The sequence below is a fragment of the Lagenorhynchus albirostris genome, chromosome 10, assembly GCF_949774975.1.
Source record: "Lagenorhynchus albirostris chromosome 10, mLagAlb1.1, whole genome shotgun sequence".
Lineage (NCBI taxonomy): Eukaryota > Metazoa > Chordata > Mammalia > Artiodactyla > Delphinidae > Lagenorhynchus > Lagenorhynchus albirostris.
In genome coordinates this window covers 83,429,569-83,452,065 of record NC_083104.1, presented here as the reverse complement: position 1 = coordinate 83,452,065, position 22,497 = coordinate 83,429,569, and the positions used below count along the sequence as shown (strand labels likewise).

At 39.5% G+C, this 22,497-nt stretch overlaps 4 protein-coding genes and 1 pseudogene across 4 annotated transcripts; 3 read left to right on the top strand and 2 right to left on the bottom strand.

The window, feature by feature from the left end:
* Positions 1–10,500: 10,500 nt before the first annotated feature.
* LOC132527615 (histone H2B type 1-J-like) lies at positions 10,501–12,585 on the bottom strand. Its single transcript, XM_060163519.1, has 2 exons — positions 12,183–12,585; positions 10,501–10,531 (listed from the first exon to the last, which is right to left on the bottom strand). Exon 1 carries the CDS (start codon positions 12,564–12,566, stop codon positions 12,186–12,188), a length of 381 nt encoding a protein of 126 aa, XP_060019502.1. The 5' UTR covers positions 12,567–12,585; the 3' UTR covers positions 10,501–10,531; positions 12,183–12,185.
* A 297-nt stretch (positions 12,586–12,882) lies between these two features.
* On the top strand, positions 12,883–13,773 carry LOC132527599 (histone H2A type 1-like). Its single transcript, XM_060163500.1, has one exon. It carries the CDS (start codon positions 12,892–12,894, stop codon positions 13,285–13,287), a length of 396 nt encoding a protein of 131 aa, XP_060019483.1. The 5' UTR covers positions 12,883–12,891; the 3' UTR covers positions 13,288–13,773.
* LOC132527939 (histone H3.1-like) lies at positions 13,389–14,808 on the top strand (annotated as a pseudogene).
* Positions 14,809–20,444: 5,636 nt separating this feature from the next.
* Positions 20,445–20,759, top strand: LOC132527636 (histone H4). Its single transcript, XM_060163540.1, has one exon. The coding sequence runs from the start codon at positions 20,448–20,450 to the stop codon at positions 20,757–20,759; it is 312 nt and encodes a 103-aa protein (XP_060019523.1). The 5' UTR covers positions 20,445–20,447.
* Positions 20,760–21,836: 1,077 nt separating this feature from the next.
* On the bottom strand, positions 21,837–22,221 carry LOC132527620 (histone H2B type 1-K-like). Its single transcript, XM_060163524.1, has one exon. The coding sequence runs from the start codon at positions 22,219–22,221 to the stop codon at positions 21,841–21,843; it is 381 nt and encodes a 126-aa protein (XP_060019507.1). The 3' UTR covers positions 21,837–21,840.
* Between the last annotated feature and the right edge of the window lie 276 nt (positions 22,222–22,497).

The following is a 22,497-nucleotide window of genomic DNA, read 5'->3' as shown; positions in this document are numbered from 1 at the left end:
GGGCCCCAGATGCTGGGCCATGTTCCTTCCATCAGCCTCTGAAGTAAGAGGTGGCCTATATGTGACACAGCATTTCCTCTACAGTACTATGTACCACGAATGGCTGAAGGAATGAGTGAAAAGAAAAAGAATGTGCAGGAATAATCTACAAGATCTGGCAAGCCCTCGGATGTGGGGATATCTCTAACTGGTGAAGGAATCCTCAAACCTGTAAATATGTGTTAAGAGAACTTGCAAGGACACATGGAGAAGGAACATGGAGAGAACATGAGCTGAGATGGAAGAAAGAACACACATTTTAGAGTCAAAAAAATTTGCTTTCCAGTACTGGCTTTGCCACTTACCAGCCATGTGACTTGAATTAATTTTCCCCTGAGCCTCAGCTTCACGTCTAAAAAGGGGGTAATGATATATGTTCATGAATAAATTAAATTACATTAAATAAAACAATGTGAGTAATTCGATTTTTATCTTTCTGTGGTACACAGCACTGAATAGATAGTGGCGATTATTGCTATGAGGTCCTTTTGATTGTATTTTGAAGAGGATCTCAGGCCACGTGGTTCCAAGTGCAGATTTAAAGGCGTTTAGGCTGGAGGCAAGTTTGGCAGTAATTCGTCCCTTCATTGGTTGGACTAGATAGAATACTCCATCTACTATGGCCAGAGAGGAGATGATGGGCAGTGAAACAGTGACTGAAATTTCGGAAGGCAAGGGAGTTTGAGAAAATCGGAGCAGGTGAAGAAAAAAGACTAGCCAAATGCGAACACAACTGTCTCCACTCAGAAGTCCACAGGGTCCTACCGCTGGATGAGCAGCGAATGGCATCGACAGCACCGCCCTCTAGTGCTCGGTCCCTCTAACTGCAGGGGTGAAATGGGAGTCTTGGTCCATGTGGAGAAGTCCTTAGACACCAGTGTTTCTCTACCGGGAGAAATGTTAATTCAGAAAACAGTACTTTGAGGGGAGGGAGATTTGTCATTTCCTGTTAACCGCTACCCCTGAAACCAACCAGGCTGCATGTCTTTCCTGACAGAATGACGCTAAGTTTGAAATTCAGAGAGGGCAGACTATCTTGATGTGACACAATGTGTCACTTGCCTTATTTGGCATATAAAAATAAAATAAAATAATGTATGTACCAATAATCATTAATGAAAAAAATTTATGAAGAAGCAGCAATCCGAGTTTTAACAAAAGCAAAGGTTTTTGCAGGGGAGAGAAAACTGGGAGTCACCAGAAGGAGCCCTCAGAGAATGGCAGGAAGTGAAGACAATTTGTCTTTGATCTGCTGAATCCCAAGGAAGGATTTCTTTTTTTTTCAGCAGGTGAAACAATTTTATTTCACAGTTGTCTTTAAAACCACAAAGACAATATGTTCTTCATATAAAAGCGTTAGTTCAGGTAACTATACTTTCTAGAAAATGATTATAGAGACGCTCTTAAAGAAAATGCACCCCAGGGCTTTCCTGTTGGCGCAGTGTTTGAGAGTCCGCCTGCTGAGGCAGGGGACACGGGTTCGTGCCCCGGTCCGGGAATATACCACATACCGCGGAGCAGCTAGGCTCGTGAGGCATGGCCGCTGAGCCTGCGCGTCCGGAGCCTGTGCTCCGCAACGGGAGAGGCCACAACAGTCAGAGGCCTGCGTACAGAAAAAAAAAAAAAAAAAAAATGCACCCCATTATGTGGTTTTGGTGAAGTTGCTTGGAAAAAACTCACATCTGGACTGATTCCTAAAACATACCATTCCAAAAAAAAAAAACATACCATTCCACCATTCTGCATCTTTTGGTTCAAAGTATATGTTATTGTCAGCAATACATGTTCCTGCATTCTTACATGTATGATAATACATATATATACTGGTTTTTCTTTACACCCAAAGAAGTAAAGAAAATTCTTTGAGAGTCTCCCATAACAGCAGTGGAGCCAAGGAATATTACTTTATCCAGATATACTTTGTGGCAGGCACCGTTCTAGAAGCTTGGGGATACAGTAGTGATCAAAGTAGACCGAAGCAGAAAAATACATCTCTCAAGGGACTTACATTCTGGTGAAGAGGGCAGTATGGTGAAGATTATAAGCAAAAGAATAAGTAGAGTATATAGCATGCCAGATCGTGATACGTATTATGAAGAAAAATATAGTAATACGGATAGGAAATTTGCATGGGGTGGCTTAATTATTAAAGATGACAGTCAAAGAAGGCCTCACTGACAAGATGAATACTTGCATCAGGACCTCAATGTCCCTTATTACAAAGCATGGAAGTCCTATCTCAGGAAGGGAACAGGAATTCAGCCACCCCAGAGCTTTCTGGACCAGGTTCATCGAAGAGTCCTAGGCTTCCTCTCAAATAAGCATCAGGCTTATTTTCAGGGAAGATGCAGCCAGTGTAGGAAAAGGTTTGGCCTCAGGTTACCCTCCTAGGGTCACTGGCTCAGGTGCACCTGCTGAGAAGTTTCAGCCACTCTACTTACTAATAGGAAAGAGCTCCAAGCTAGATAATGAGAAAAGCAAGGGGCAGAACCGTGAGAGGAATATAGCCATTGGCCATTTATGTTAATGGAGACAGAATAGAATCCACGCTTACATATTTGTGTTTGTATAAAGAAATTCCAGATAGGTACACAGGAAACCAATAAACGTGGTTCTTTGTTATTGATGGGGGAACTGGGCAGATGAGGACTGTGTTTGAAATAGGATTGTTTATTGTATTATTTATATATGCAATTATTAAACCCTAGCAATGGACTGCCTAGTAGAAACCACAAAACAATATTAGCTACATTTTCTTAAAGGGCCACAAGATGGCAATAGCGTTTCTTGTTTGTCGAGCCTGGGAGATGGGAGGAGGGGACCGCTGCTGCTATGAGCTCCTCCCTTGTGCAAATGGCCTTCTTGTTCCCTTAGTTCAGTTGCCGGAATTTCTCTTTGCCAGCACTTGATTCCTCTCATTGTCACCCCTTGTTGACTGAAAGAGAATTATCTTCGTTAATTGGGCCAGCTTTTTTGAAACCTTTTTTTTTTTGGGGGGGGGTAAGGGAGAGGGAAGCGGGGAAAGGATTATGGACGTCTTGAAGTATACCCCAAAGTACACAAAAACATACCTCCAAGTGTCCATCAGACATGCTTCAACAATTACCAACATCTGCTTTGTTTCATTATCCAGGTGTACATTGTGGGAGAGGGTAGCAGTGTAAAGAAATCATAAACATAATTTTTTCAATCATGAATATTTTCACAAACATCCTAACGGATACAGAGTCAAATAAAATACAAGATTTTCTCACCTAAGAAAAATTTTAAATGATTTTTAACATCATCCAATATCTAGTACTAAAAAAAAAATCCTCAATGGCCTCAAATATTTTTTTACAATGATTTTGTCTGAATGGTATTCCATTAGATCTACAAATGGTATTTGGTTACTGTGTCTTTTAAATCTATTTTAATTCATGACGTTTAACCAAATCTGAGTTTGCTATTTGGAAAAGGAGTTGAGAAACTATAATCTGGGTGATGGGAATGCTCATTGTCCATGGGTGGTCATTGCTTGCAGACCTTTTCTCTGAAAAGTGATGGGGGAAATAAGGGTTTTCTTAAAAGGAAAAAAAAAAAAGATCCTACTGATGTTTTCCATTCAAATTTAAGTCAAAAGCGTTTTTTACTTAACACTTTTAAATAGATTTTTATTGGAATATAATTGCTTCACAATACTGTGTTAGTTACTGTTGTACAACAAAGTGAATCAGCCATATGCATACACATATCCCCATATCCCCTCCCTCTTGAGCCTCCCACCCACCCTCCCTATCTCACCCCTCTAGGTCATCGCAAAGCACCGAGCTGATCTCCCTGTGCTATGCTGCCGCTTTCCACTAGCTCACTATTTTACATTTTTTAATGTATATATGTCAATGCTACTCTCACTTCGCCCCAACTTCCCCCTCCCCACTGTGTCCTCAAGTCCATTCTCTATGTCTACGTCTTTATTCCTGCCCTGCCACTAGGTTCATCAGTACCATTTTTTTTAACTTAACATCTTTAAGGTTATAATTGAAATTCTTTTATTCTGAAAATCTTAGTTTCTTATATGATAAAAAAAATGACTTGTTTTCTCTATAGACAAAATAAGAAAAGACATCTTAACACTTTAATTATTCTGAATTAGAAAGTAGAATGAAGAGAAGAAAGGTTTGAACCTACTAAAATCTGACCTTGAGTGAGGTCAAGGTCAGATTTTAGTAGAAATAGACTTTTCAACTCTTTCCTCATTTAAAATTGATATTCACTAATATTCTGTCCTTCCCAAATTAAGAAAGAACATAAAAGTCTTGATGCTGCAAAATAATTTAAAAAGAAAATGCCTCCTCTAATGAAGTGTAACATAACACTCTTATCTTCATGGTTAGAACTTTTGTTTCTTGTTTAAGAAATCCTTTGGTACTGTGAGATATTTTCTTAGCTTACCTTCTAAAAAGGCTTAATGGTTTTCCTTTTACATTTAAGGGTCTTTTTTCCTCTGTGGGTAACCAATTGTCCTGACAAATTTTTGAACAGCTTATCTTTTCCTCACCTCACCATTTTCATTTCTAAAGATTCAACAAAAAATTAGATACGATCTTTGCCTTTCTATCTAATTCAGCTGGTAAATGTGTCCATTTCTGTGCAATACCACCCAGTATTATAGTTATATGACTCTTTTTTTATCACTAAATCATATTCTACCTCCTCAGGAGTTTCTTGGATTTTTTTTTACCCTTTTGATCCTCAAATAAATGTTAGAATTAACTTCCAAATTCCAAAACTAGGATTTTGACTGAAATTACCTGATTTTGTCAGTCCTCCTTTGGATACTAAAACTTCTTAAAAAAAAAAAAAGTAAAATAAACACAGCAGAGATGCAAGGATGGGAAGTGAAACTTTTTCAAGTTGGTAATTAAGTAAGTGTAATAGCAGTGGTACCACTCCATTTCTACCTCTTAGTTTTGTTTTGTTTTGTTTTAAAGAAGATGTTGGGGGTAGGAGTTAATTAATTAATTAATTAATTTTGCTGTATTGCGTCTTCATTTCTGTGCGAGGGCTTTCTCTAGTTGTGGCAAGCGGGGGCCACTCTTCATCGCGGTGCGCGGGCCTCTCACTATCGCGGCCTTTTGTTGCGGAGCACAGGCTCCAGACACGCAGGCTCAGTAGTTGTGGCTCACGGGCCTAGTTGCTCCACGGCATGTGGGATCTTCCCAGACCAGGGCTCGAACCCATGTTCCCTGCATTGGCAGGCAGATTCTCGACCACTGTGCCACCAGGGAAGCCCTACCTCTTAGTTCTTTAACAAATGTGTTTTGACAAGGGGAGAAATTACACCAATTCTTTGTCACTATTCAGCACACATACAGTATCCAGTTGAACAGAACTCCAGTAAAACTGCTAGGTGCCACTTTGAGTCTCCCAATAATTGATAAGGCTGCTTCTTTATCAACGAAGGATGTGGTACACATTAAGACTGCAGTAAAATAGGAACATACATATCGATAATTACCTTAAATGTAACTGGATTAAATGCTCCAACCAAAAGACATAGATTGGCTGAATGGATACAAAAACAAGAGCTGTATATATGCTGTCTACAAGAGACCGACTTCAGACCTAGGGACACATACAGATTGAAAGTGAGGAGATGGAAAAAGATATTCCATGCAAATGGAAATCAAAAGAAAGCTGGAGTAGCAATTCTCATATCAGACAAAATAGACTTTAAAACAAAGACTATTACAAGCGACAAAGAAGGACACTACATAATGATCAATGGATCGATCCAAGAAGGAGATATAACAATTGTAAATATTTATGGACCCAACATAGGAGCACCTCAATACATAAGGCAAATACTAACAGCCATAAAATGGGAAATCGACAGTAACACAATCATAGTAGGGGACTTTAACACCCCACTTTCACCAACGGAAAGATCATCCAAAATGAAAATAAATAAGGAAACACAAGCTTTAAATGTTACATTGAACAAGATGGACTTAATTGATATTTATAGGACATTCCATCCAAAAGCAACAGAATACACATTCTTCTCAAGTGCTCATGGAACATTCTCCAGGATAGACCATACCTTGGGTCACAAATCAAGCCTTGGTAAATTTAAGAAAATTGAAATCACATCAAGTATCTTTTCTGACCACAACGCTATGAGACTAGACATCAATTACAGGAAAAAATTTGTAAGAAATACAAATACATGGAGGCTCAGCAACACACTACTTAATAACCAAGAGATCACTGAAGAAATCAAAGAGGAAATAAAAAAATACCTAGAAACAAATGACAATGAAAACACGACGACCCAAAACCTGTGTGATGCAGCAAAAGCATTTTGAAGAGGGAAGTTTATAGCAATACAATCCTACCTTAACAAGAAACACCTCAAATAAACAACCTACCTTGCACCTAAAGCAATTAGACAAAGAAGAACAAAAAAACCCCAAAGTTAGCAGAAGGAAAGAAATCATAAAGATCAGATCAGAAATAAATGAAAAAGAAATGAAGGAAACGATAGCAAAGATCAATAAAACTAAAAGCTGGTTCTTTGAGAAGATAAACAAAATTGATAAACCATTAGCCAGACTCATCAAGAAAAAAAGGGAGAAGACTCAAATCAATAGAATTAGAAATGAAAAAGGAGAAGTAACAACTGCCACGACAGAAATACAAAGGATCATGAGAGATTACTACAAGCAAATATATGCCAATAAAATGGACAATCTGGAAGAAATGGACCAATTCTTAGAAAAGCACAACATTCCGAGACTGAACCAGGAAGAAACAGAAAATATGAGCAGACCAATCACAAGCACTGAAATTGAAACTGTGATTTAAAATCTTCCAACAAACAAAAGCCCCGGACCAGATGGCTTCACAGGCGAATTCTATCAAACATTTAGAGAACAGCTAACACCTATCCTTCTCAAACTCTTCCAAAATATAGCAGAGGGAGGAACACTCCCAAACTCATTCTATGAGGCCACCATCACTCTGATATCAAAACCAGACAAAGATGTCACAAAGAAAGAAAACTACAGGCCAATATCACTGATGAACATAGATGCAAAAATCCTCAACAAAATACTAGCAAACAGAACCCAACAGCACATTAAAAGGATCATACACTATGATCAAGTGGGGTTTATCCCAGGAATGCAAGGATACTTCAATATGCACAAATCAATCAATGTGATAAACCATATTAACAAACTGAAGGAGAAAAACCATATGATCATCTCAGTAGATGCAGGGAAAGCTTTTGACAAAATTCAACACCCATTTATAATAAAAACTCTCCAGAAAGTAGGCACAGAGGGAAATTACCTCAACATAATAAAGGCCATATGTGACAAACCCACAGCCAACATCGTCCTCAATGGTGAAAAACTGAAACCATTTCCACTAAGATCAGGAACAAGACAAGGTTGCCCACTATCACCACTATTATTCAACATAGTTTTGGAAGTTTTAGCCACAGCAATCAGAGAAGAAAAAGAAATAAAAGGAATCCAAATTGGAAAAGAAGTAGAGCTGTCACTGTTTGCAGATGACATGATACTATACATAGAGAATCCTAAAGATGCTACCAGAAAACTACTAGAGCTAATCAATGAACTTGGTAAAGTAGCAGGATACAAAATTAATGCACAGAAATCTCTTGCATTCCTATACACTAATGATGAAAAATCTGAAAGTGAAATTAAGAAAACATTCCCATTTACCATTACAACAAAAAGAATAAAATATCTAGGAATAAACCTACCTAAGGAGACAAAAGACCTGTATGCAGAAAATTATAAGACACTGATGAAAGAAATTAAAGATGATACAAATAGATGGAGGATATACCATGTTCTTGGATTGGAAGAATCAAGACAGTATGGTACTGGCACAGAAACAGAAATACAGATCAATGGAACAGGATAGAAAGCCCAGAGATAAAGCCCACGCACATATGGTCACCTTATCTGTGATAAAGGAGGCAAGAATATACGGTGGAGAAAAGACAGCCTCTTCAATAAGTGGTGCTGGGAAAACTGGACAGCTACATGTGATAGAATGAAATTAGAACACTCCCTAACACCATACACAAAAATAAACTCAAAATGGATTAAAGACCTAAATGTAAGGCCAGACACCATCAAACTCTTAGAGGAAAACATAGGCAGAACACTCTATGACATAAATCACAGCAAGATCCTTTTTGACGCACCTCCTAGAGAAATAGAAATAAAAATAAAAATAAACAAATGGGACCTAATGAAACTTAAAAGCTTTTGCACAGCAAAGGAAACCATAAACAAGACGAAAAGACAACCTTCAGAATGGGAGAAAATATTTGCAAATGAAGCAACTGACAAAGGATTAATCTCCAAAATTTATAAGCAGCTCATGCAGCTCAACATTAAAAAAACAAACAAACAAACAAACAAAAAAACCCAACCCAATCCAAAAATGGGCAGAAGACCTACATAGACATTTCTCCAAAGAAGATATACAGATTGCCAACAGACACATGAAAGAATGCTCAACATCATTAATCATTAGAGATTTGCAAATCAAAAGTACAATGAGATACCATCTCATAATGGTCAGAATGGCCATCATCAAAAAATCTACAAACAATAAATGCTAGAGAGGGTGTGGAGAAAAGGGAACTCTCTTGCACTGTTGGTGAGAATGTAAATTGATACAGCCACTATGGAGAACAGTATGGACATTCCTTAAAAAACTAAAAATAGAACTACGATATGACCCAGCAATCCCACTACTGGGCATATATCCTGAGAAAACCATAATTCAAAAGAAGTCATGTACCAAAATGTTTATTACCGCTCTATTTACAATAGCCAGGACATGGAAGCAACAGAAGTGTCCATCAACAGATGAATGGATAAAGGTGATGTGGAACATATATAAAATAGAATATTACTCAGCCATAAAAAAGAACGAAACTGAGTTATTTGTAGTGAGGTGGATGGACCTAGAGACTGCCATACAGAGTGAAGTAAGTCAGAAAGAGAAAAACAAATACCATATGCTAACACATATATATGAAATCTAAAAAAAAAAAAAAAAAACGGTCATGAAGAACCTAGGGGCAAGATGGGAATAAAGATGCAGACCTACTAGAGAATGGACTTGAGGATACAGGGAGGGGGAAGTTGGGACAAAGTGAGAGTGGCATGGACATATATACACTATCAAACATAAAACAGATAGCTAGTGGGAAGCAGCCGCATAGCACAGGGAGATCAGCTGGGTGCTTTGTGACCACCTAGAGGGGTGGGATAGGGAGGGTGGGAGGGAGGGAGATGCAAGAGGGAAGAGATATGGGGACATATGTATATGTATAACTGATTCACTTTGTTATAAAGCAGAAACTAACACACCATTGTAAATCAATTATACTCCAATAAAGATGTTAAAAAAAAAAGCCTGCAGTAAGTCTCATTGCCATTTGTACATTGCCTTACTTTTTCTCTATAATGTATTGAGATCAGTTAAAAAAATTCTGTGAGATGTGAGGTATAAAGTATTCATTAAGTCCACAGATAGTCTTGCTAGCAACAACATAAGAGAAAGTGAAGCACATCCAAATCTAGAATAAGTGTCTACCTCATTGAAGACAAATCCCTGCCTCATCCAGGACAAAATTTATTGAAATCAATGGATAGTTTGTAAATGTAGTTATTACTAATTGAGTATTTTCCATATATCATCAACAATTGAAAATAAAATTAACAGAAATTTGTATTATAATGAAATTAACTTTAACATAACAAAGATAAAGTTATAATTGAAGAACAGATATCTGCATGGCATCTACATATAGAGCCACTAATCTTTTGACAGACTCTGTCAGTGTGTCTCTATTAACTTCTGAGGGAATGGGTGCCTTGATTTCAATAAGCGTTGTAGATTAGTTTAGAAAGAAATATGTGTACAGTAGAAAAGGAAATATAATCATTTAATGTACCTTGAAAAAAAGTCCTTTACAACCAGCTGGTTCATCTAAGGCAACAGTCAAGGCGTCATCCTGATTTGTCACCTCTGGGGAAGACCTGGCAGTTAGTTCTAAGTATTGTGAGCAACAAATGTCTATTTCTTTTGTGATAAAATACACCACAACGTACATTTTTTCAAATGACATACTGTGTTAGTTTAGCCTTGAACGATGAGATAAACTGATAGCATTTGGTTTTTCAAGCAAAGGAGTAAATCCTCCCCTTACTCATAAGGGAATTCCATCAAGGTGCAAACAGGCCCAAAGATAAAGATTTGATTTATTTACCTAGTTTATATATCTCTTAGGCAGTTTAATTTTCTGCGTAATAGGAGAATTGGCTGGGACTTTTCAACTTTATAGTTTTCAAAAATTTAGTCTTTATGAATTTTCATCTGGGGATAAAGGATGACTCACCTTCTATTCCAATCCCTCTCCTTCTTCCACAGATTTTATTCTGATTGCTATATACTAAAAGACAAAGAAACAACCAAAAAAGTATTTAGCTTGGAAATTATCATCTAATTATTTGGATTAATGGAGAAGATGGGAGGCTCACGTGACACATGACACAACAAGAAACAAAAATCATTTATGTTCTGTTTATTTACAGGACTCGGTTACCATTAGTGTGGGATGGAGATGGTGAAAGAAAATAACTTTTTTTCTTTCTTCCTTTCTTTATTTTTCATGTCATGTTGAGTGTACATTCTCTATATGGAAACACACAACAAGCCAGTTAGTAGCAGCTCAAATAGATATGAGACACTATGGAGGCAGTTTCCAAATTCTGGACAAGCTGTTAGAAAAAGCTCAAAAAAGGGAAGAAATTTCAGAGGGCAGGCAAGGCTGAAGTGGGCGTTGAAACATGGGTAGGCTTTGGGTCAACAAAGGGGAAGAGTACATTTGACAGTGGATTTAACAAATATTAATTGCTTTTAGACATTATTACTATGCTAAATTTAGATCCATTTTAGATAAATTAGGTAACTTATTTACGTAAATTAAATTCATTGAAAATCACGACCTAAATAAAAAATCAGCCATAGTGGAAGCTTCCAAATTTTATAGATAATAGCTTTTGACCTGAAAGAGACACGTAATTTTAAACAACCGTAATATAGAGAAGCATTGTTTGTTGAGTGCCTGGTTCTCATTTATGACAACCTGAACGACGCGGAATTTGTTTTTCTTCACTGGTTCCAGGCAAGGTTAAAATAGCATTAAAAATACCAACCAAAGCAACTTTAAAATAGAAACGGATTTTTTTCAGAAAAAAGTTTGAGATAAACGCCCTCAAGCTTCTCGCCTTCATCGGACCCCAAATAGTCATGTTTAGTCTTGCAATGTTTCCTATTATATGGATATAGGGCAAAACGAAAGCAATATTCTAATTAGAAATAAAGCGCTGGTATTTCTCAGGCTGAAAATCACATCCACCAAGTTCCCTTCTCTCCAAAGAAAATTTTGATTTTTTAATTAAATCTCATTCTCGAAAGGGAAAAAGCACTAAGAAAAAGACAAAAATGAAAAAAGCAGGAACTACCCGAAAATGTTGATTAAAGAGCTTCTGTGTGCTAGACTGAGAAGCAGGAAGTGGATTCCTCCCGCGCACCGAAAGCCCCGGTCTCTTCCTGGATGCCGGCAACCAATCAGGCCGTGGAGGGAAAGAGCGGGCGCCCAGGCAAATTTAAACTGCCCGCGCAATCTCTGAACCCCCGCAGGAATCCAATTCTTTGTCCCAGAGCCATGAGTATTTGGATTTACTACGAATTTAAAAATTAGCTCCTCCCCCGTTACTTAACCCTAAATGGTAACAGAATTGGTATCTGAACCCTTTTAAATATACGAAGTACCTAAACGACAATGAAAAGGCCGGGGCAGGGTTACAAGGAGTTCCAGAGCTTTGCCAGGGTCAGGTAACATTTTTGAGGTTAGCGTATCTCAAGCTTACCGTGACAGCAAAGTCCTAAAGGACTGTTCAGTAACTGGTCTACTTCGCAGACTAAATACTGTAATGAGCTACGAAGGCCCAGCGCAGAAACAAAACCAGCACCAGCTCTCTCTATTGAGCATATGGTGGCTCTTAAAAGAGCCGTTAAATTGTTTGCAGCCAACTCACTGTTTACTTGGCGCTGGTGTACTTGGTGACAGCCTTGGTGCCCTCGGACACGGCGTGCTTGGCCAACTCCCCGGGCAGCAGCAAGCGCACGGCCGTCTGGATCTCCCTGGACGTGATGGTCGAACGCTTGTTGTAATGCGCCAGGCGCGACGCCTCGCCCGCGATGCGCTCGAAAATGTCGTTGACAAACGAGTTCATGATGCCCATGGCCTTAGACGAGATACCGGTGTCCGGGTGGACCTGCTTCAGCACCTTGTACACATAGATGGAATAACTCTCCTTGCGGCTGCGTTTGCGCTTCTTACCATCTTTCTTCTGCGCCTTAGTTACCGCCTTTTTGGAGCCCTTTTTCGGAGCAGGAGCAGATTTAGCTGCTTCCGGCATGATGAAAAGCAACTCAAAAGAATTTAAGAGAAAGAGAAATAGCGTGGTAAAAGATACGATGTGTCCCTTTTATATAGAAACTCTTATGCAAATAAGGTGATAAGTTAAAGTCTTGTGTCTGATTGGTGGCTGTTTAAGAAGCCGTAAGAAATTAGTTCTACCCAATCACAACGCAAGAATCCTACTGCCGCCTTTCCATTGGTTAAAATGAAGCCACAATCCTAACCAATGACATATCTCTTTTAGCGCGCCCAATAAGGGTTATAAGAAGTGCTGCCCCTACGCTTTCGTTCTGAAAGACTTCTGACGTGTCGTCGTTGGTTTCATGATGTCTGGACGAGGCAAGCAAGGCGGGAAAGCTCGCGCCAAGGCCAAGACCCGCTCTTCACGGGCGGGGCTGCAGTTTCCCGTGGGCCGAGTGCACCGCCTGCTCCGCAAGGGCAACTACGCCGAGCGTGTCGGGGCCGGCGCGCCGGTGTACCTGGCGGCGGTGCTGGAGTACCTGACCGCGGAGATCCTGGAGCTGGCGGGCAACGCTGCTCGCGACAACAAGAAGACGCGTATCATCCCGCGCCACTTGCAGCTGGCCATCCGCAACGACGAGGAGCTCAACAAGCTGCTCGGCAAAGTCACCATCGCTCAAGGTGGCGTACTGCCCAATATCCAGGCCGTGCTGCTGCCCAAAAAGACCGAGAGCCACCACAAGGCCAAGGGCAAGTAATTGCCTAGATTATAGCAGCTCGGATAAATTCAAACCAAAGGCTCTTCTCAGGGCCACCCATATTTTCTGTAAAAGAGTTTTAACATTTGTTACGTTGGACGATGAAAAGGGGTAGTGAGATTTAATAAAAGCCTGAGTCCCTTTCCCATCCTCTGCTTTGTTGAAAGCAAAGTAAGAAAAACATTTTATCACGTTTTAAAGAAAGTTCGCTGCAGTGATTATCTACGGACTTAGGACTTTATCGCTAATCCTTAATAAGTGTGCGTCCACGGGTAACCATTAGCATCAGTTTCTGAAATATTTTGGTACAAAAGAAGCACTACCCTGACTCGAATTTAGCAGACGGTGCAGCAAGGGCCTGACCAGGCGGCCTGCGGCAGCGCGCCGGCCACGGGCGGCGTGAAGAAGCCGCACCGCTACCGGCCCGGCACGGTGGCCCTGCGCGAGATTCGCCGCTACCAGAAGTCCACGGAGCTGCTGATCCGCAAGCTGCCGTTCCAGCGCCTGGTGCGCGAGATCGCGCAGGACTTAAAGACCGACCTGCGCTTCCAGAGCTCGGCCGTGATGGCGCTGCAGGAGGCGTGCGAGGCCTACCTGGTGGGGCTCTTCGAGGACACCAACTTGTGTGTCATCACGCCAAGCGCGTCACCATCATGCCCAAGGACATCCAGTTCCCCTACAGATCAACGGGGAGCTTCGTGGCACGATAGTCTCCCTCACCCAAATACTGTCAGCCACATACGTTTTCCCTAACAGTACATGTGCCACGAGGCAATGTTGCTACGTTAAAATATTGGGATTACATCTGTAGATGTGACACCACTCTGGAGCACGAGAAAGGTTTCTCATATTTGGGTTGCGGCCTAAATCTCAAATGCTGTTGCCTCAGGAGAACTTGACAGGTTAGTTATTTCTAACAAACTTTAAACCTATCAAGACATTTGAGGAAATGTTTTCCATAACTATTGCTATTGAAATGTAAAGTGTTGCCAATCACGCAGACTTAAACTTCTGCCTCGTAGACTTTAAGTGTGGTGTAAGGAAAATAATATAGAGGATTATGATATGGTTCGACAAAGTAGTTGATAAGTAGTGGAGAAATGTAGTGTGTTGTGGGCTCCTGACAGAAACCAAGTCAGCAAAGCTGATAGGGTTACCTTTGAAAGAGTTATTTGATGTGACATGACAAGTAACTTCTGTTGCTGTAACCAAATAAGGAATACCCCTGCCAATGGTTTTTACTGCCTAGGTCGCAGTATCTAGCCTCTTACTCTCCACTCACTGAACTCTTTGAATTGATGTCATCTCAAAATAAAAGACGTTAACTTTTTTTTCTTGAATATCATGAACACCTTTGGCTGTGTGGTGACTAAGTGGAAACTTCTCAGAATAATGTTTTAAGTGTACAAAATGCAAAAATTGCAAAAAATTTATTACATTACAGTTATCAAAGTATTTTTAAAAGTAAATTTGATAGAGTGACATATGCACTTATATAATTAACACAGTACATAACACAATCTTTTGGGGAGCCTAACTGCCATCAGTAATAAGATAAGTATAAAAGATGGTTTAAGATAACGCAGCAATTGTTATGAAAAATGAAACATCTGTGATTTCCACTGGGTAACAAAGTAACAGGTACTGAGGTTTGAGGCCTAAATTCATAATAAAGTGAAATGCCAATGTTCAGTTAAAGGTTAATTAAAATATATATTTTTCTCCTTCTAAACTCATGGACTTCCCCCCTCACCACTACTGCCACCGCCCCATCCACATTCTGCTGATTTTTATCCTCAGAGGCATTGTGGCATATATGGATCCCAGGTGAAAAACCGTTGCTGTAAGATTTGGTCAATCTAACCCATTCTTTTGCAACTTAATTATGATTTTTCACTGAAACTGCCTCTTCATAGCTGGAATTTCTTTAGCACTTAAGTCTTCTAATATCTCATATAATTATTCATACCCTTTTATTGTCTTTGTTTTTTGTACTTAAAATAGAACTTCTTCCAATCCTAGTATAAATAAGACTTCTTGAAATAAAAAGAAATGCCAACAACAATATCTAACAATGCTAGACACTCAAATGACCCATCAAAAAACAGTAAAATATTTGACTTTTCATAGGCTTTTTAGAAGTTATGTAACCCAAATGATTTCATTCATTATTCAATTGTTCTGTCTTTAAATATGTCTTCCAATTGTAGGGAAAAAACATACTTTTTCCTCCACCCTTCCGAGTTTTTGGCTGAGAGTCTGTAGGCAGATAGGTTAGGGGGTCCCCGCACCTGACCAGGGATTGAACCCGGGCTCTTGGCAGTGAAAGCGTGGAATCCTAACCACTGGACCACCGGGTAATTCCCAGGAATGGCTTTATTTACATAAGAGAAGCCATTTTGGCCTAAGCCATTTTGTGATCTAAGCGTGATCTAATGCTTGCCCTTGAACGTGTCTTAGTAATCAATGATCTTAAGGAAAGTAAGGGAGTGCAGGAACAAAGGAAAAGCAGTCAAGAAACAATAGTTCAACAATAAAAGCCCTAGTTCCTCCTCAAGGGATATAGATAAAAATCTGATACAGTCTTTGAGTTCTGCAGGAACTAAGGCCCCCACCTAGGTGGAGAATGGAATGATAATTTTGCCCCTTAGTGACTTCAGATCAACTAAAGCTTGGACTCCGTCAACCTTTGCCCCAATTCTGTGCTGAATTCTCTGCTCGAGCCCCTTCATGAATATGCATGTACCCTTAGCTTAAAACTTCCCCAGTTTTGCTGTTCAGGGAGACAGCTTTGGGAAGATCCCTGGTGTTCTCCTTACTTGCTGCAAGTAGTAATAAATTCTTCCTTCCTTCTCCTGATCTTTGGCTTGGTTCTGTCTTTTGGTACGACACCCACCAAGAGGCGAACCCAGTTTTCGGGTAACAAGCCCTGTAATAAAAGCCAAATTCGAAAGAGAAAAACAAGTTTCTTAACAACTATACCTCATCTATACATGGGAGAAACCCAGGGAAAAATGAGTACCTCTAGAGGTGCCTTAGAATTCCAGGGAATTCCCTGGTGGCTTTCACTGCCAAGGTCTCGAGTTCAATCCCTGGTCAGGGAATTAAGATCCCGCAAGCTGTGAGGTGCGGCCAAAAAACAAAACAAAACAAATAAAAAGAACTCCAGCTTAAATACCATCTGCCGCTAAAGATGGAGATGTAGGGAGGTCAGGTACGGGGAGGTTACCGGGGAAACAAGGGTAAACTTTGTTAGGCATATTTAAATTGATGCCTTCTCCATTGATAAGGGTCTAAAGTTGTTTACTAGGATTAACCTTTGTTCTTCCTGGGAAAGAGAGGAGGAGGGACATCTCTGTAAATCTGTGTCCTGCTTTTAGGGAAACAGAAGGAAAGCAAGATTTTCTTGGATCTGCTTCATCTCAAACGCCTCCGTTCAGCGAAATAATCCTTATGCTAAATGGTGTATTTTGGGGTGGCCTAGTCTGCTCCCCTTCAACACCAAATACTAATATTTTGTTGATGTATACTGTTGTCTGTATTAATATAAAAAATCTGAACTCATGCATTATATTTTAAATGATACACAGAATATTTCTAAACAAAAGTTTTAAAGCAAATTAAAACTCTCGCATTACAATTCTTTTAAGGGTTTTTTTTTTAATTTAAATCCAATGTTGTGGGTTAATAATGTAATTGAACATTTTTTTCTTATATTTGTAGACATTTGTATATCCATTACAGTCAGTTTGGGCATCTATTCTGCCCAAACTATTTGGGCATTTGGCCATCTATTTGGGCATTTTGAGATAGAAAGTTAAAGATCAAGTTTAAGATCAAGAATATTTAAGGAAGATCAAGAGCAGAGAAAGCAAGGGTAGAAAGTGAGTTCACAGAGATAGGCAGAGGTCAGATCATGTAGGGCTTTATGATCATGTAGGGTTTTATATGCCATGCTGTAAGTTTCTGCAAATCATTCTAAGAGTTTTGAACAGAGGAATGGCATAACTTGATTTACATTTCTTGTGAAAGTTCACTAAGGCAACTGTATGGTGAATACAAAGTTTAGAAGTAATGATATAAATTAGGAAGCTATTGCAGTGGTCTTTTTGAGAGATAATGGTGGTTTGGCTTAAATTGGGGTAATAGACAATGGTTAGGTATAGGATATATTTCACAAGTGTAACCAATAGTTTGCTGCTGGATTTGATTTGTACTGTGTAGGAAAAAGAAATTTCCTTTTGAATTCTTGGCTGAGACTACCTAGAATAAAAGACAAATTAAAAAGAGAAAAACCACCAAAATTATATTAACATGTAAACCTCATGTATACAGGAGAGACACAGGAAAAATGAGTAAACTCCTCAAGATGGCCCAAGCCACCACCTTACACACCATCTTTAGCTAAAGACAAAAGAAAGTTGTGTAGGGGAGGGGGGACACATTATCAGAAAAACGCATAATAAACAAGGGTTTGTTATGCAGGTTAAAGTGGGTGCCTTCTCCCATAAGATCTTTTTCATGATTTCGGATCATCCTTCTCTTCATAGTATACAGAGGGAGACACAAATGTAGCTTTCCTCTATACATATGTGTCTCTAACAAAAAGGTAACTTCTGTTTTCAGAGATTCACCTGTCTATGCTGTTTCTCAAAAATAATTAGTTCAAAATAACCCTTATGACAAAGAGGCATACTTTGGGGTGACATATTCAGCTGCCCTTCAATAGTGAAAGAACATAAAGCCACAAAGAAAATATTTGATTTGAACTGTTCATCTCGACATATTAAGTCAGTTACTATGTTAGAAAACGGCCCGAAGAGCATTGTATTTTTATAAAATAATATATTGTATGTTTATAGAACAATAAACCTTTGCTTATCAATTTCAGAAATTATAAAGAATCTGACAAACTTTTCAGATATCCATCCATTGCTAGTCTTATAATCACTAGTTGTTATGCAAAAACTCATGAAATCAGATAGGAAGGGAGGTTAATAGTTGGTGGGCATTTTACCCATTTTTAAAGTAGAGAAGGGGGCCTCCCCTGTTGGTCCAGTGGTTAAGACTCCACGCTCACAATGCAAAGGGCCTGGGTTCCAGCCCTGCATGCCGCAGCTAAAGACCCCGCAGGCTGCAACGAAGGTCCGCATAAGACTTGGCTCAGCCAAATAAATAAATAAATATTTTTTTAAAAAGTAGAGAAGGGTCTGTAAAATATATTCCAGTTAACTAATGTTGGGGAAATATAATGTAAAACAAAAGAAAAGAAAGTTTATTATTGAATAAGCTTAATGCTTATTCAAAATATTATGCTCTACACGGGCAATCTTTTAAAGAGATTGCAAAGATAGAGAAAAAAATCTCACTCTTTTATATAGGTAAGTAGATACTACCCATTACATTAGGTAGGTTTTGCAATCTGGAGTCAGGAAACTGGGAAATAGAGTACTATGTTCCTTGATGATTAAAGAGCGGACTCTAAGCTCCTTGAGGAAACTTTCCTGAGTTAAGAGGCTGGCATACATTTGGAAAGGACAGAGAAAGAAATTTTGATAGAGAAAAAGGAAAGGAAAGGGACCCTCAAGGAGAATTAAGCCTCTTATTTTCAACTTGTATTTGCCCTTAAATTAACCTGTTGAATTATGCTGGATATATACCCATCTCTGTAATATATACTGAATTTTGTTCCTGTTGGTTGAAACAGTTTTGTTTTTGCAAAGGTTTTTATTTATTTTATGAAATTTATAGTTTATAGGAGTACTTTGAAAATACTGTATTGCAACCTTGCTAAAAGTAACTCTCATTGAAATAAAGGAAAGTGAAAGAAAATCATTGAATAACAATGGGATTATATGCTAATGCTGAAAGAAGGGATTAAAATTTCTCAGAATTTAGGCAATAGTAAAATAGTATATATTTTTTAAATTAAGTATATACAACCAAGAATGTTTGAAATATATAATCATTCTTTTAATAAAGGCTTTCTTAGAAAGACAAAGATAGACTTTCTTTTCTCTGCATTTGAATTTTCTACTTGTTCACTAATGACAAATTAACTGCTCTTCTAATTAATGAAAGTTAAAAAAAATTTTAATTATATGTTACCTAGAAAAAAAAATCTACTGAGACATTTAAAGACCCAGATTCAGTATTTTGCAGGTTAGGAGGACACAGTACTTCAAAAATAACAAATTTACCCTAATAAACTGTATAGATTTAATACAGTTAAGAGTACTAAAATAACTACTTTGTTGCAGCTAGATAAAATGATTTATTTTCCTATAATAGTAGAAATTAATTTGAAATAAATAATTATGAGGTATGAATTCACTGGCAAATACTTATTTTTCAACATTACAAATAATTAAATGCTAGAGCACTATACATAGACTGATCAGCAGAATAAAAACTCAAGAAATAATTTTAAGTGAAATATTCAATAAACGATCAATAAAGTTCCTCAAATAAGTGGAGAAAATATTTACTATGTTATACTGATGAGCCAGCTGGTTAATTTTTTAAAAGTTAATTCTCTATATAAGAAACCAAGTCTGGATTGTTATAGAGTTAAATTTTTTTAATGATGCTACCCATTATCAGTAAAATAATAATAGGAATTTATATTAAAAATGGAAATTGACACACATTTGGTGGAAGAGAATTTAGCAATATACCTGGAAGATCTTGAAATTCTCTATTTTATTAGCCCATCTTGCTCTATTTCTAGGTAGTATATTTCCCCCATATATTAGGAGAAAAACTTCACAAAATGGTATTAACCGTATGCAAATACTGGTAGAGAAAGAAGACACATGTATATAGGTAGAGATAAAAGCAGAATATTTTATTCTCTGTGCTATTTTATGTATCATCTACAATATTAAAGTTTTGTTGCTTAACGAGGATGAGGAGCGAAACAAATTAAATGAGAAAAGGGGAGAAAAATAGCCTAGGTCTTGAGGAATCAAAAGAATTAACTGAAAGAGAACAAACGGGAGTAGTACGGCCGGCTTGTTCCTATAGGTCTTTAGGTCCCCTCCCCCAACCCAGAGGGATTCCCGCCACAGCTCTTTTGGTTTTCACTCTGGTCCGCAGAGGTTACTTTTTAAAAGGAGCTGCGACAAGTTGAGTGCAGTTTTCTGCTCAATTTCCTGAGAATGTCTGGACGTGGTAAGGGGGGGAAAGGTTTGGGGAAAGGGGGCGCCAAGCGCCACCGCAAAGTTTTGCGCGATAATATCCAGGGCATCACCAAGCCCGCCATCCGCCGCCTGGCCCGGCGTGGAGGTGTCAAGCGCATCTCTGGTCTCATCTACGAGGAGACCCGTGGGGTGCTGAAGGTGTTCTTGGAGAACGTGATCCGGGACGCCGTCACTTACACCGAGCACGCCAAGCGCAAGACGGTCACGGCCATGGACGTAGTGTACGCGCTCAAGCGCCAAGGACGCACCCTCTACGGCTTCGGCGGCTAAAAGAAAAAAGTTTGATCCTGTTTGTTTATTAAAAAGGCCCTTTTTAGGGCCCCCAAGTTTTCAGGAAAGGGCTAAAGTAACAATCTGTTTGTACGCTGGTGTCTTAAACCATTTAAAGTGTAAACCATTTAAAGTGGATCGCTCAAGGCAGTTCACGTAGTTAACTCTAGGGTGTGGAAAATGGACTGAGCACAGTAGTGATCGCGGGGCAAGATTCCCCCGGGCACGGGTGGGGCCTCCAACTAGCTTCTCGGCTGCGGGTTGGATTTGTCTGGAGGCCTGAGTTTTATGAGACCAGAGGCCCGGACTCAGGCCCAACTCTAAAATCTCCCTCCAGTCCTTTATATTTCTTAATGTCGGGTGAGGGATATGACCTTATTTTTCCCCATTTTACCACCCATCTGTTACTTGTTTCTCTAGACGTATGTTTTTTATAAACTAGTAAATTGGCCACATAAGATCTTTTTTTTTTTTTATAAGATCTTTTTTGTGAGCCCTCATATTACATATCTTTACTCTGAAGACATGTTTCTCTTTGCCTTGCAGACTTTGTTCCTCCTGGCTGGGGGTGAGGGTGGGGGGGCGGGGGGGCAGGGAGGGCGGCGCAGAGTTCTAGCATTGTCCTGACCCCAAATGGGCTGGACGAGATAACTGCTGAGTTAAAAGGCTGCATTTTAGGTCATTGGAGACCAAGTTTACTAACACATAAATGCACATTAGAACACTGGTGGTGGAGAAAAAAAGGACACGTGACAGAGGCTGTTAAGACTTAACAGGAAGCCACTGTACTTCACACAGAAGACCCCCGAAACAAGAATGATTCTCTTTGTGTTCACGTGTTAACTTACCAGATCTAAGGGCCGTGTTACTGAAGCACTTGGTAGTATAATTGGTTTCCTTCTATTCAGAGGCAATTTACGACCACAGTACGTGTGATTCAGTACAATGGAATTCTCAATACCTCACGTTATCGCTAGAACTTAAACCTAAATTCAGAGTTCGTGTTTTCAGCTCTAATACTGACAACTTAGTGGCTCTTAAAAGAGCCTTTGGGGTTAGATGTAAAAGTTACTTGACAAATTTACTTGGCGCTGGTGTACTTGGTGACAGCCTTGGTGCCCTCGGACACGGCGTGCTTGGCCAACTCCCCGGGCAGCAGCAGGCGCACGGCCGTCTGAATCTCCCTGGACGTGATGGTCGAGCGCTTGTTGTAGTGCGCCAGGCGGGACGCCTCGCCCGCGATGCGCTCGAAAATGTCGTTGACGAACGAATTCATGATGCCCATGGCCTTAGACGAGATGCCGGTGTCCGGGTGGACCTGCTTCAGCACCTTGTACACGTACACGGAGTAGCTCTCCTTGCGGCTGCGCTTCCGTTTCTTGCCATCCTTCTTCTGCGCTTTGGTCACCGCCTTCTTAGAGCCTTTCTTCGGGGCCAGAGCGGACTTCGCCAGCTCAGGCATGATCTATAAAAACAAGCAACGTACAGCGACAAAAAATACTAAATGCGCAAAGTACCTCATTTATATAGAACCTCTTATGCAAATAAGGTAAGTCGAAGTCCTATGTCTGATTGGTGGCTGTTCAAGAAACCTTCAGAAATTAGTTCTGCCCAATCAGAACGCAAGAATCCCAATTTCACCTTTCCATTGGTTAAAATGAAGCCACATCCTAACCAATGACATACCTTCTTTTTCGCGCCCAATAAGGGTTATAAAAAGCGCTGTCCTTGCACTTTC

What these genes read in the sequence shown, in the direction of transcription:
- LOC132527636 (XM_060163540.1), top strand. Translation starts at nt 20,448, where the DNA reads ATGTCTGGACGTGGTAAGGGGGGGAAAGGTTTGGGGAAAGGGGGCGCC.
- LOC132527620 (XM_060163524.1), bottom strand. Translation starts at nt 22,221, where the DNA reads ATGCCTGAGCTGGCGAAGTCCGCTCTGGCCCCGAAGAAAGGCTCTAAG.
- LOC132527599 (XM_060163500.1), top strand. Translation starts at nt 12,892, where the DNA reads ATGATGTCTGGACGAGGCAAGCAAGGCGGGAAAGCTCGCGCCAAGGCC.
- LOC132527615 (XM_060163519.1), bottom strand. Translation starts at nt 12,566, where the DNA reads ATGCCGGAAGCAGCTAAATCTGCTCCTGCTCCGAAAAAGGGCTCCAAA.